This window comes from Melanostigma gelatinosum (genome assembly GCF_949748355.1).
Source record: "Melanostigma gelatinosum genome assembly, chromosome: 8".
Classification (NCBI taxonomy): Eukaryota; Metazoa; Chordata; class Actinopteri; order Perciformes; family Zoarcidae; genus Melanostigma; species Melanostigma gelatinosum.
Window position 1 is genome coordinate 6,020,053 of NC_136641.1, and position 14,401 is coordinate 6,034,453.

Below are 14,401 nucleotides of genomic sequence, written 5' to 3' on the forward strand. Positions count from 1 at the left end.
CGGTGCAATCAACCATGATTACCTTGTCAGCTGAAAAGTGTCCATGTCCACAGGCCATATAAAAATACTTCAGATTCTTGCCTTCAAATTCTGTGTGTAAAATCCACGCACATCTACAGCTTTATATTTAAATGCACATCCTGGTACTTAGCATTGCCAAATACAACATTATTTTTCCTTCATGCTCTCTCCCTTTATCTTACCTATACATCTCCTTTTCTTTATGCACGTTATAGTAATACCGTGTAATATCATGTACCCCCCAGTGTCAGTGGGTGTATCGTGCATTCGAGGATGTGGAGGAGCTGCAAAGAGAACGGGGTGCAGGCGAGAAGGTGGAGAGTCCTTTCAGTCCTTATCCAGCGGAGAACGGTTCAGACCACGAGGAGGAGAACGGCACCAACGGAGCAGGTGAAACACCGTGTTCTGTTTTTATTTCAAATATCCAATTAAGGAGTCGATGCTGAATCATTCAAGTATCACACTCCTGTTAATTGTATATATTTCTTTACCCATAGCAGTGATGCGAACAATTATGAGCAGCAAGTTTTACTTTCAGGCTGCAAAATCGATTGGACCAGTGTTACTTGGGAATGTGCTTTAATATAAACTGGCTGTGTAGATTTATTGCAGGATGCTGTCAAAAACATTGCATCAGGACATTATGTTTCACCTAAAATGCTATTTTCAGATGACCTCTGAATTTGATCAGTAAAAAGTGTCTCCAGCGGTAGTTACACACGCTACTTCCAGGCAGTAGTTACAGTTATAGGACATCATCTGGTCACCCTGTGTCAGTGTAGATACAATAAGTGACCAATTTTTTCTTCCATGCGTCATTACTAAATGGATTTAAAACATAATGTTTGTCTTTCCAAAGCGTTGGAGGTTTTGTTACACCAACATGTTTTTTTTGCATCACTTTTAGGCCATGACTCTGCCTCTTTATTTTATTCACAATGCTGGTCTTTTATTTATTCTTTAAAGGCAAATACATTTTTTATTTTGTATATAAGTGCTTTACTTAAATAACTTGAATCCCTTCTGAATGCATGCAGAGTTTACATACTGACAGCAAGTGAAAATGTGCTGCTCCACAGACCACCGGCTGGCCAGACTCTCCCTCTCCGACGAGCTGCCGCTGGTCAGCATGACGGTAGATAACGTCCACCTGGAGCACGGCGTCGTCTATGAATACGTCAGCACTGCTGGCATCAAGAGCCACGTCCTGGAGAAGATGGTGGAGCCCAAGGGCTGCTTCAGCCTCACTGCCAAGGTAAGTTATGTGGTGAAGTTTGATGATCTGAAGCTAGTGAGTGAGTTGAAAATCTGATACTGAGAGGATGCTGTCATTCATTTGTCGCTAAATGTTGATTGATGCCACTTTTAACTTCTTGTAACAGTTGTTAAAACGACTTGTGTGTTCTCGGCTACCAAAATATCAGATCTCGTGTGTCATAGAAGATCCCAACTTGGCCGTTCACCAGTTTGCGGGTCTCTGATATTTGTTCAACTTGCAAGACAACGAGCAACAAGAAGGCCTTTTTGGCCTCACTGGTGGTTTCGGTTGTTAGTAATGGAAAGCTGAATGTTTAGTTAGATGAAAAACACACTTGCTGCTAGGAATGTTATTTTGGACTCTGGATATAAACTTTTACTGTAGGGCTGATCCATCCTTACCAATGTCTCTTGTCTCCACAGATCCTGGAGGCATTCTCTGACGATGACAGCCTCTTTGTTCGTAACTGCAGCCAGCTCATCTCCCAGAGTGACCGAGTCGTTACCATGCCTCAGTACGAGTTCAGGCAAATCTGTGACACCAAGCTGGAGAGTATCCGGCGGCGGATCAGCAGCTATAAGCGGGTACGAACACATAGACGTCAGATCCAGCTCTTACACACAGAAACGTCTACTCGTTGGTATTAAGTTAAAAACACAAAGATCCTTTGTTCACAGCTCTTCTATATACACTTTTAAAACATGACAAAATGGATAATAGTGAGACACAAGCTTTTTTCTTCATTACTGAAAACACCAAGTACTCAATTCAACTAATGAGTAGTCTGATCAATTTGAAAATATTACATCAATGTCATGTAATATTTCCTGCTACAGTGACCATGTTTTGGTAAAACTAAAATCATTTCATCATAAACACAAATATTGGAGCTGCCAGTCATGTGCATTGTGCTTTCTCTGAACTAAGCCCGTGTCCCCCTTTTCCACCCAGTTCACCCTGGAGCTGAGGAACAAGGCGTGGCCCTCCTTCAGGCAGGCCGGCGTGCGCCCTCACCCGCTGGGCTGCATGGACTTTGTTCCCACCAACTGCCACGTCAACTTCATGCAGGTCTCCTACCCCAAGAGCACTACCTCGGCTGGCAGGGCTTTCAGCATCCGCTTTGGGCGCAAGAACTCCCTGTTTGGCCTGGATCCTGACCAAGGTAGAGGGGCACGCACACCTCTATCCAATATGTTTTTGAATATTACCGCAATCTCTGTCACAAAACCACTGCTTAAACCAAGCTTCACTCAGATCCATCCTCTCCCTGATAACACAGCTTAACCCACCAGTGATCGTTTTTGACTAATTACCCTCCATGACCACTTAAAGCCCGCAGCACTGAGAAAGTGATGTGGACCCCCGCCTCCCACAGTAGCCATGAGGGCTCAACAAGAATTCCCACAGTGAATTAGATGAGTGGTAGGCCGTTAAGACTCCATTAGCCCCAGGCCGTACCCCTGTTATTGACATGAGCAGTCAATGAGTGATGTCAGAAAAGATGGTGCCTTGAGGCTGCATAGGAATTTGTGCCATTCACTCAATGCTGCTGCTGTATGAAGGTAGATTTGTGTCTTTATTTTTCAAAAGCAAAAAAAAGTTTCAAAAGCAAAAGAAAGTTTCAAAAGCAAAAATAAAAGTTTTAAAAGCAAAAAAAAATGTTTTTTTTTGCTTTTAAAACTTTTATTTTTGCTTTTGAAACTTTCTTTTGCTTTTGAAACTTTTTTTTGCTTTTGAAAAATAAAGACACAAATCTACCTTCATACTGCTGCTGCTGCTGCTGCAGGGGTCAAAGGCGGAGAGTAAAAGAGAGCCAGGGATTTAAGTGGAAATGGAATGGAATGTTGGAGAAGAATAATTTCAAGAAGAGGGCAAAATGTTAAGAAATGGCCCGACTTTATGATATTAATTAAGAGTCTTTAGCTTCTGAACTCTACTCTCAGCAAAGATGAAAAGGCAGTAGAGTTGGCATCGCTGTCGGCGTTCCAGGAATGCCCCGTCGTCATCCTTCCTCTCAGCACCAGCTGCAAGTCAGACGTCTGACTAGCAGTTGTACCGGCGAGGTGTTCCCCTCTGTGCCGGCTCACCCAGCCAAAAGTAAAGGAGGCGATGCTTTCTCTTGTGACAGGCAGGAGCTAGTCTTCAGCGTTGCAATCACAAATATAATGAATTTACCAGGCTTATTACCTGAGGCGGTGCAATTTCTTTTCTTCGAGCACCATACCCTGGATTTTGAAGGAATGTGTGGAATGTACATGAAATGAATAAGAGATTTCATATTTAATTGTACTGTTTGTTGCGCGTATTAATAGTACACACCCCGGGTTCACTGCAAGAACTTGATCTGTCTGCAGTTTTGGGATGTCTCAAGTTATTGCAGCTCAGTTTGGCATTCAACCCAAGTAAACAAGTTTGCGTCCTGTGTATATCAGTCGCACGAGTGCCCTTTAAGAAGTTGTTTCTCATCAAACACAGGAGTGTTACCTCATATGGTTTTTGAACATCTGGGGTAATGTGATGTAATTGTCAGAGAGTGAAGTCTGTTTCTTTCACCCACTGCAAACATGCTTCTCATACCCTCTGTCCTGTCCTGCAGCACAACTGAACCCCATGTCCCACACCCAGCACTGTGTGACCAGCATGGGCGCTCCCTCCTGGAGCTGCTCCGGCCTGGACGGGGACGAGGCGGACGGCAGCGGGGAGGTGAGCTCGGATGGAGGCGACGGGTCGATGGACAATCGGCGGAGCGGCGTCCATGGGGAAGGCGGGTTGAGCTTCCTGCTCAAACAGGAAGACACCGAGACCCAGGACGCCTACATTCACTTGTACAGCCGCCTGGACGTCGCTGTAAGGGAGATGAGGCAGTATGTTGCTCAGATAGATGTGTAAGTGTTACAGTTTATTCTGTGCAACTGAACGATTTGTTCCTCACTTTAACATTGTAAAACAAGTATCATCTATCAAATTAAAAGAAAAGTGTTCACTCGTATCTATTCAGACTATTTTCAGCTCTGCTGGTGCTATTATTAAATATTGGCATCCCACTGGTGTTTAGATGTGAGGGGACTTTTTTCGTAGCCTTCACGGTGACATTTTGAGATCTCTGCATTAAGAGCAAGGAGCTGTTATCCCTACGCCAGCCTCCCGAGGCTGTTCGTCAGCCCCTCTTTGTCTGCCTGCCCTTTTGCCTTGTTTAAAGCGGAGGATTTACAAAAGGAACATTCTTCAGGCCCAAAATATTTATGGGCCCGGGCCCAGTACAGGAACAGGGAGTGAGGCCAGGATAACATCAATAGAAAGAGACACATATTGCGTGTCTGTGCCGAGGAAGGGGTGTGACAATGTGGCTGAATATTGTTGGATTGTGCCCAGTCTATTATAATATAAACATAAGCATCATGGTGTCTGGACATTATTTGAACGATTTTATTTCAATATACTTTATATTTCTTGAGCTATCAATACATTTTAAACGATTTAAAAACTATTTAGCATCATCAACCATATTTTATTTAATCAGTTTTTTTTTTTATTACATTTTTTTGAATAAGGTCTCTTTTTTTCTCGCTTTAGCCTCTTGTCGTCTATCACCGAGCCCACACAACTGCAGGGGGAGGGTGGGGAGCCTCCGGCCTACGAGCCCATCCAGCCGCCCTCTCTGGCCCCCTGCGAGGACGGCTGCGACCAGGACAAAGTGGAGCAAGGCAGCATTAAAAGAGTCTGCTTCAAGGTGAACGAGGAGGACCAGGAGGACTCGGGCCACGACACGATGAGCTACAGGGACTCCTACAGGTAACTGTTAAAGACCGCGTCATAACGAAAACACATCTTTATAAATATTGGAATGTAACCTGGCTGTCAAGCTTAGGAAGTACATTTGTTTATCCTCAAACGTCTTCTGGTAATCCTGGCTGCCTGGTAAGAAGCACAAATTCTATATTTAGCTTTTATAGGAGCATGGTTGTAAAACACAAGAAAGGAAAAGTCAGACACCCTTGTGTCACAACTGGATTTCTAACTGTGGACTCTAGAGAGCATGAACAACATTGAAACCCCCCCCCCCCCCCCCCCCCCCCGTTCGGAGGCTGAAAGTCATTCCAGATGTTGCTCTTTTTTCACTGCGATCGTGGGCTAAAAATGACTTCAAAATGTTTTGGTCAGATCTGGTTATGTCATTTGCTCGTTGTGAGTTCATTCAGATGTTTTTGTGTGTGTGTGTGTGTGTGAGAGAGAGCATGGTTCACTAGGCAGTGCTCCACTGAGCCCCACCCTCCACCACCCACTAAGATGTAGTTATTGGTTGTTGGTGTGGTGGGCTGGTGTATAATAGAGCCGACTGTTTGGGGCGCGGCCTCCTCACCCACTCTGTCATTAAGGCCCCGGCCACGCCATGTGAAACGTGACTTCATCGCAATAAAATGCATTGGAGAAATGTAGACTGTTGTTTGTGTGGTGTGCACACACACACCCACACCGTGAGGTGTTTATTCAGGGTTTAGACGCCCAGTGGAAAAAAAAAACTCAGTTCAAGGGCTGCACAGTGAACCTGGATGAATCTGCCCAATTGTGATGAAAGATGCTTCTGTGTTTCAGAAGGCGAGCAGTGAAAGCTTTTCTTTTTTGTTGAGTCTCGCTGAGAGAATCGGACATGAAAGCCCGAGGTGGTGACAGACCGCGGCAGAGCTCAACAGTCAGAGGCCACTGCCTGAGTACAGTTTGTGAGGAACATAATGTGAAAACAGGGACAGAAGAGAGAGACACTTTCAGACACCGGGGGGGGGGGGGGGGGGTCAAAGACATAAAAATAGAAATGAGGTGGAAAGAATGAAATGGTGATCAAGTAGTGCTTGTTCTAAACTCTGGTACGATGTCGTACATCTCTGGCTCCCGTATCTGCATATGACCCTGCGAGGACCTTTTGTCTCGAATTAAGACGACTGTGTCCGGACCCAGCTGAAACGGATCACAGTCATCAGTGTTTTTGTTGTCCGGGATGTCCCTGAAGCTGTCGCAGCAACGTCCAAATTTCATTCAACCTTTTTAGTAGCCGAGTAGTTCCTCGGTTCCTAATGTGCATTGCATTGTGGGACAATATGTCCATTAATGCCACACTAAAAATTTAAGTGGTTTCAGTCTGCACGCTGGCATTTTTTTGTGTCTTTACTTTGGGCCGTTTTTCCACTGTGAATGCTACATCTACACCGTTTGCAAATGGGACACGGCTACAATTAACGAAGCAAGCGCTCTCTGATATTCTCGTGTGTGTGTGAGCGTGCGTGCGTGCGGTTTAGGTTTAAGCCAGATCCGCTACTACAAGCGGGATAATTGTCACAGTGGTGCTCACACTTTTGGCAGGAGGCGTGTGGTTAAATTTAGACGACACCTCTTTCTCTGTGTGTGTGTGCCTCTGAATTCAGCCAGAAAACACACCTACTAGGAGAGTAATGCAGGACACACATTGACACAATCAATTAATAAATAATATTAAAGAGAACGACTCTTCCAAATATTAATGTATATCTTTATTTTCACGTGTGGTCTCTAATAACCTTCACTTTCTGGGTTTTATGGGGGGAATTGTGTGTATAGTCGGCAACAAATAAACAGAAAAGCAATGGGAGGCCTGGAGTATGATTAGACAGAGTGGAGGGAAAGAGAACAAAGACAAAAAAACAACTTGGATTTACGAGTGCATACACACATATTAGCATTAGAGTGTAACACAGTGTGCTTGTTTGAGTGTGTGTGAGTGTTGAGTGTTTGCCAGCGGAGAATTCAAGCCAAACGACTAAAAGATGGTCGTATTAACTCTCTCCCCATAATTGGAGCAGCTCTGGCGTAGCCAGGCCACCCCCAACACCACCACACTCGCACTCACATATGCACACATTAGCGACCACGGAATAACCCAGCAGGTGATATCCACCCCCTACTCCCCCACATTGTCATCCCTCTAAGCTGGCCACCAGCAAAAGAAAGACAAAGCCCTCAATTGTCGCTCCGTAGGCACTCGTAGGCCATTTGTCATGTTACCTCAGCCTGTGAATCATTCAGAGGTCCTCCGAAGGCTATCGCGAGCGTGCTGACTTGGAGCGACGTATAATTTGAGCCACATAAATCTTCCACGTATTCCCGGTAATCATGTTGAATCATGTAGATGCATGACTATAAATACCAGACCATGCCGTTTTTTTTGTTTTTTTTTTGCAAAACTGTCTCAGGCAGATTGTAAGTCCCGGCACGAAGGAACCCACCAAGCTACAGAGAGCTTGTGTTTGTAAATGTATCGGGGCAGAGAGGCGAGCTCCATTTCAGCGTTCAAGTCAAATGTATTTGTTAATCTGTGAAATGTGTGGGACTCTTGAGTGTAAACCAGTGGCGGTTGGTTGCTGCCTGAAACATTTAATTACCTTTCGGTCTTTCATACTGTAAATCAGAAGGATTACTTGGCAGCATAATTACAAGACGCAACTCTCCAAATCCTCTGTGGTTTGAGAACGGAATGAACCCGTTGCTTTATATTGTGTGTGTGTGTGTGTGTGTGTGCTTTATTACAGCGAATGCAACAGCAACAGAGACTCGGTCCTGTCCTACACCAGTGTGCGCAGTAACAGCTCGTACCTGGGGAGCGACGAGATGGGATCAGGTAAAGGAAATGTAGAATATCTGACCTTTCATGTGAAACAACGATCGCTTCACAAACCAAAGAGCCGACACGAGAATACAAACGTGTCTCTCTCCAAACAGAAGAACGTGTAAAGTGAATTTAACGTAAACAACATGAGCGAGGCCGAAGCATGCTTCCTGAGTGTCAAACAAAGACGAGAAGTAATGGATGTTTGCATAAAATAAAAAAGTGCAACTCCTCTTTAGTTTGTGATAATGTTGATCGTATGTCACGCTTCCAGAGCGCCAAAACACAGAAATACTGGAGATGTTAGTTGGCGGTGACCGTGGTCAGACGTTTCAGACACAACATTTCGTAACCCCGCAGTCACATTTTTGCTCCGTGAGCCAAGTATGTGTCCAACGCTGTTTATCACTTCGTTTTTTGTGTCCACAACGAGGCATTCAATTGAAATGATTTAGTGGCCTTCATCCCCTCCAATCTTTTTCATCTAAATTTAAATTAAAACAGATGGATAGAAACGTGTTTGCGAAGTGCAGATGGTCAACTAAAAATGAGCGCTGGCGTCCAAAGATGTGTGATCTCTCCTCAACTGTTTTGTTTGGTGTTTTATTTTCCCGCTGCTAGGGGATGAGCTGCCGTGTGACATGAGGATTCCCTCGGACAAGCAGGACAAGCTGCACGGCTGCCTCGAGCACCTCTTCAACCAGGTTAGTTCTGGGGTCCGGCCTGGAGTACTCCATCCATTTATTTTGGGACTTCCAAACTTCCATCTAATTCGAACAGGACGTGGCGGCAATCTTTTCCGAAACTCACACTTTGGAAGACGTGAGGACAAACTGAGTTGACTTAACTTTAAACTCAGGCAAAACATTTAAGCACCCCCCACCACCACCGGCAAACGATTTGGATCAGATGATTGTGATAGTAATCAGTCGACATCTGGGCTGAGTTACCTCGAGGAGCTTTCTGTCCTCTGCTCAAGATCCTGGTTTTCTCTCTCATCTTTTACTTGACCTCCTTTCTTTCTCTCCCTTCCTTCATTCTCACTTTCTCCTCACACACACACACACACGCCATCTTTTCATCACCTCTTGCCGGCATTTGATGTCCCGTGGCTGCCCTGTGGGCTACTCTCACTGCTATAGTTCTTTGCACATGTAAGCAGCAGCTCAGGGAGGCCTACAATCACGAGCGCTGTTGTTGTTAATGCTGGAAGACTCCGCCAGAAGCCAGAGTTGTGTTTATATATGTGCGTGTGTGTGTTTGTGTGAATGACACAGACAGAAAGAAAGAAAGAAGGTAGCTGGAAGAAGAAAGAACATGAGGGGCGAAGATCACCTGACAATATATTCTTTGTGCTTTAATTTCTGCGCACAGGTTGACTCCATCAACAGCCTACTCAAAGGAGCAGTCATGACCAAGGCCTGTGAGGAGACCAAGCACTTTTACTCTGACCACAGCCAACCAGGTACGTATTCATGAATGTGTGTGTGTGTACCGCCAGAAAGGTGTGCTGTCATGTTGATAATTCCTGGATTTTATTTTATATTTTGTGAACAGAGTTCCGACAAACGGAAGATTGGACGGTTCGCTGTCGCTACATCATCCAGGAGGACCCTTGGAACCTGCCCATCTCTATCAAAACCCTGGTGGAGAGCCTGCAGCGATTCGTGGACGGTTAGCAGAACACGCGCATACACACGTGCATGTGATTCGTCTACGGTTACAATCAAAGTCAGCTTGTTTTCCTTCTGTCCCCACAGATGGAAAGAACCAGCTTCTCCTGGCTCTGCTGAAGTGCACAGGTAGAGTAACATGTCCGCGTTGTAGATCGAGACCGGTTCACAGTCGGAGCAAGGCGCCGGTGACTAATCGAACGAGAGAATCGCTCGGCAGCAGGAAAGGTCTCATAACTGGAGTATTTTAAATGATTCCAACAGTTTAGAGCACTTTGCAAATGAGCTCATCCATCATATGAGAATACAGCCAGTTCTACATCAGGGCATCTGCAGGTCCTTAAGACATCTTCAAAGGTTATTCAATTGTAACTGAAATATTTATTGATGATGTCAAGAATACAGTTTCATGGGACTTTATATTGTCTTTGTTTCGTTTGTCACATTAGTTCTGAAACAATGCACGTCTATTTTTGTATCAATAATGACCAGCGTAGTAATATAGCCATATGTATGTACATTTCCATTTCCAGGTTGTTTTGTGTGTTTGTACAAGGATGAGAGCTTGGTGTCAGAGCGCATGATGCTCCAGTCACTTTGAAATGTGCGCAGTGGCATGTGGCGCTAGTTAGTGGGAGGTATCCTCTCAGGGGATCCAGGCTAATGGAATAAAGCATTTGTACCGGAGCAACTCCGAGACACGAGGAAGGTTACCGTGGGAGGTTATGATGCCTTATAACCCTCTTCTGCCCACTGATCGTCCCCATAATCTCCCCCTTTGTTCACAACAGACACGTCTCTGCAGCTGCGACGGGATGTGATCTTCTGCCAGGCGGCAACGGGCGCCCTGTGCACGCTGGCGGAGCAGCTGTTGGCGGCGCTGCGGTCGCGGTTCAACAACGCCGGCGAGTACCAGGAGGACGGCAAGGAGACCAGCCGCAAGTGGCTGGAGCAAATATCCGTCATCGGCGTGCTGCTGCACTTCCAGTCCACGCTGGCGCCACACCTGGTGAGCACAGATGTTTTCCTTTAGTAAACTGATTTGTGATGTAGCTTCTCATACATTGGATACATTACTTCAAAACAAAAACAAAAGTCTTACCTGACGCAGTTTCAAGCAAACATCGAGATGTAGTGGCTGTCCTGTTGCAATGCAGGTGTCCTCTACTGCATGGCTTCTGACCATTGCAACTCTTTTCCCGCTGCGACTGAGCTCTCTTTTTTTCTCCGGCAGAAAGAGGAGCGGACCATGCTGGAGGACACCAAGGCGGCCCTGTTGGACTTGGACAAAGTCACTGTGTTCTTCAGGCAACTGGAGGATGAGTGTCTAGTCGCAAGTAAGAGACTCCATCAAGAAAGACTGACTCTGCCCATTCAAACCACACCGCTGCTAATGAGCAGCTGTGTGGTTCGACCAACTCTGAATAAAGTTCCATTGTGTGGAATGTATGGAAGCCATTGAGGGCGAAATTGACATTTTATCATTGCCGCTTTTGTTTTCTGTTCAGTGGACTGAATAGGGAGCTAAAACAACACCATACTGGCTCCATAAATCATCTCAAACAAGGGCACAGCATGCGGCCTCTTAGAGTCCTCGTTGGCCTTGTGTTAAAGATAAGACGGCCCCTTCTTGACAGACTCTGAGAGGGACTCATTCAAACTAGAGTGCTGCTCTGAGACGCATGAAATACTGACACATATGGAGGCACTGACGGATATACACAAACACTACTGTAAACTCGTGTGTAATACTCCGCTGCATGAAAAGGGCGAAACAGATTTTGAGGTTTGCATCGCTTCCGTCCCGCCAAACCGCCCAAAGTCGGAGCATTTATTTCAGAGTCAGCATTTGAATAGAAGAGTGCACTGCAGCAGCTTCAACTGAGAATGCACCGCAGGTTGTTCACAGTGGGCATTGTGAGCGTCCCGACGTGACCGGGGCGCATTTGTGCCTTTTAATAACCTCGGTATCTGTATTCACTGAAGGTGCTCACCGGCCACCAGCAGCCTTAAAGCCAGCAGATACAAAAGGACGGCCGCATCCTGAATCAGTTCTTCCTTTCAGCCGCCTCAATGTGGCCGGCAGAGATTTGCCGCTCAAAGGAAAAGCACAACATGCACTTCCCATTTTGGGAGGCAGTGCTGTGGATGAAGCAGGGGATTTGTTCTTCTAGGATCACGCTCTGCAGCAAAAAGTATTTAGTGTGCACATGGCATGGGTATATTTTTGCACGAACATGCAAACCAATACTGACGCATACTGACTTGGTCATTCATACACAGTGTGCAGACCCAAACTGCTACACTTTGACGTAAAAGAAACCCGTTTTGAACCAAACGGCTACGCTGAAGTTGCGTTTCCTGCTCAGAATGCTGCAGTGCAGGCAGGTGGTTTGTGGCGACAGCCTCCACTGGACAGTATTGATTCGCTAATAGCATCTTCAGCAGGCCGGGAGCTATTGGTGGGGCACAATCGTGTGACCACCACAGACTGTGAGGCATCACGGCCAATTCCACAGGATTACGGCTTGATGAGTTCTCTCGCAAAGAGCGCTGACCCTAGAGGTCGCTCAGTAAAGGCCATCTTTTCCATTTTCTAAGAACAGCTCATGTGCCACAGTCAGAAACCTCCAAGTTCTGCATTATCACTCGTCATGTATTGTTTGTAGAATTAGAAAAGGTTACTGCTCTGCTTAAGTAATCCAGTTATGACAAATTAGTTTGAAGATGAAACAAATGCATCTAAATAGTACATGTGTCGTTGTCCTCCATGACGGGGATCAACCTCTGTCCATTTAACAACATCTCAACCCAGCAGTGTGTTTGCCAGAAGCTGTTACATTAAAAACAGACACCACAGCGCGTGTCGTGCAGATGTTCCGAAAATGACTAACACACGGGGTCATTACCCATGTTCTATTTAAATGGACTTGTGTCTTTTTTCCCCCCATTACCGTGCGCTCTGTGGCAGTGTCAAAGCCAAAGTAAGGCCACGCTGGAGACACGGGGAGCTTTCCACATTTCATTTCGTTGATAGTTTTATGAAATCCTGCTTTAGTAAAAATACAAATAATTTGAATTGATTGCTGACGCTCAGTCACGCAGCAGTACGTCTGTGCTGTCTTTACTGGCATCGGAAACCTGGACTCTACAAATGTAGACGTTAATACACGTTGAGAGTGACGGGCCTGTAAAACTTCACTGCTCTGTTGTTAATGCTGAATTGCGTATGTGTGTTCTTGTTCACTCTAAAGACTATTACAAAGTCTATAACTAAATATCTGAGGGTCGCGGACTTCATAGCCCCTCACCGGTTGTTCACTCAACACATGTTCACGTGTTGAGTGAACAGCCAGGATGATAGCAGTGCGGTCTTGTTAACGTTCTCCCCCGTCTGTGTCCATGTATTGCAGACACACCGGTGTGTTACCAGGTGGAGGGCAGCCGGCAGGCCCTGAGGGTCACTCTGTACCTGGACAGCTGTCACTTCAGCGAGCTGCCCACCCGACTGCAAAACGGAGTCAGCCTCAAGCTGCAGACCGTCCTCTTCACCAGGGGTAAGGCCGGGACAGAGGAGCGAAGGCTGTGGAGAAAGAGGTGTAGCACCACACAACAGTGGCGAGGGGTCCTGCGTGGTGTTCCTTTTAAAATACGTCTGTGTACCAATAGTCTTTTACAGGATTTTAGTTTAAGCAAGAACATGAACTAAAATTCTGCATTAAAAGGTAGTTTAATTTAAGCATTGTTAAATAAAAAACAAAACAAGAGTCTCACCAAGACGTCTGTGCAATGCTCAGCACACTGTTTGGGTCAATGGGGCCAAATTCAGGGAGGGTTGTGTTGAACACAGAGGAAACTACTTCTGCACCCCACACATTGAGTTGTATGATTTAGAAACACTCTCAGAGCATTACGAAGCCTCTCACACACGCACATTTCCTGAAAGCTCGAGCTTTTATTAAGTTAGATTGAAGCCTTTTATTCGGCCATTGACGACACTCCACCTTTACGTTCTCCTCTGCTGCCGTGCGCCTTCTAGTCCTCCATCAGTCTCTGCTGGCCTAGTGTGAATGGATAGCGTCAGGCATCAGACCTGTCTGCCAAATGGCCATTATACTTCCAGAGACGAGCGCCAGTTGGAACACTAACCCGATGACAGAGCTCACATCCTTCTCATGTAGTTCAACTGGAGTTAAGTGCTGCATCGCAGCTTCAGAGCCATTCAGCAGTGCAGAACTGTGGTTGAACATTGCCACCTACTGGAAAAATGTCTTTGCTGCAGGTTGGGGGGGCGGAGTGTTACGGTATTGCAGGTGCTGAAGTTTGTGTGAGTGCGTGGCCATATCTTGAAACACCATATGTCCTCATGGATTGAAAATCCTCTTACGTAAGGAGATTTAAGGCATTCAACACTTTATCAAAATGTTATTTCACAGTGAAGGTTAGGATTACGCCTGAGGCTGGTTCGTGTTAGTTTAAATTTGATGATGAGGTGATGAGGTTTTAAGATGCGAGGGTTAGGGTTGGAGGGCATGAACACATGCGATCGTGTAAACGCGTAACCCATGTGTGTTGACCTAAATGCCTCCTGCCCGTTCCATCCAGCACTGGAGCGTCCAGAGGGAGTGTCCCAGCAGGACTACGCAGCCATGGAGGAGTTCCAGCAGCGCACCAACGCTGTCTCACTGGAGAAGGTCAAGGCCTACTACCGCAGGCTCAGGTACGCCGTGCTACACCGCATCGCAGCCCTCACTAGCGCTCGGGGATATATTTAACCTTAAAGGGAGAGTCGACCCTGTGATGTTGCATAAGCAA

General features: G+C 45.9%; 1 protein-coding gene across 1 annotated transcript in view; it reads left to right on the forward strand.

Moving 5' to 3' along the window:
• The window catches only part of prex1 (phosphatidylinositol-3,4,5-trisphosphate-dependent Rac exchange factor 1), a 73,184-nt gene that overhangs the window by 53,770 nt on the left and 5,013 nt on the right, over positions 1-14,401 (forward strand). The window contains exons 21-35 of the mRNA XM_079273247.1: positions 267-411; positions 1,101-1,276; positions 1,702-1,863; positions 2,231-2,441; positions 3,876-4,164; positions 4,853-5,071; positions 7,837-7,925; positions 8,535-8,617; positions 9,288-9,378; positions 9,471-9,587; positions 9,674-9,715; positions 10,378-10,595; positions 10,821-10,923; positions 13,000-13,143; positions 14,192-14,306. Coding sequence (XP_079129373.1) covers positions 267-411; positions 1,101-1,276; positions 1,702-1,863; positions 2,231-2,441; positions 3,876-4,164; positions 4,853-5,071; positions 7,837-7,925; positions 8,535-8,617; positions 9,288-9,378; positions 9,471-9,587; positions 9,674-9,715; positions 10,378-10,595; positions 10,821-10,923; positions 13,000-13,143; positions 14,192-14,306 — 2,204 coding nt within the window. The remainder of the gene's footprint in view (positions 1-266; positions 412-1,100; positions 1,277-1,701; positions 1,864-2,230; positions 2,442-3,875; positions 4,165-4,852; positions 5,072-7,836; positions 7,926-8,534; positions 8,618-9,287; positions 9,379-9,470; positions 9,588-9,673; positions 9,716-10,377; positions 10,596-10,820; positions 10,924-12,999; positions 13,144-14,191; positions 14,307-14,401) is intronic.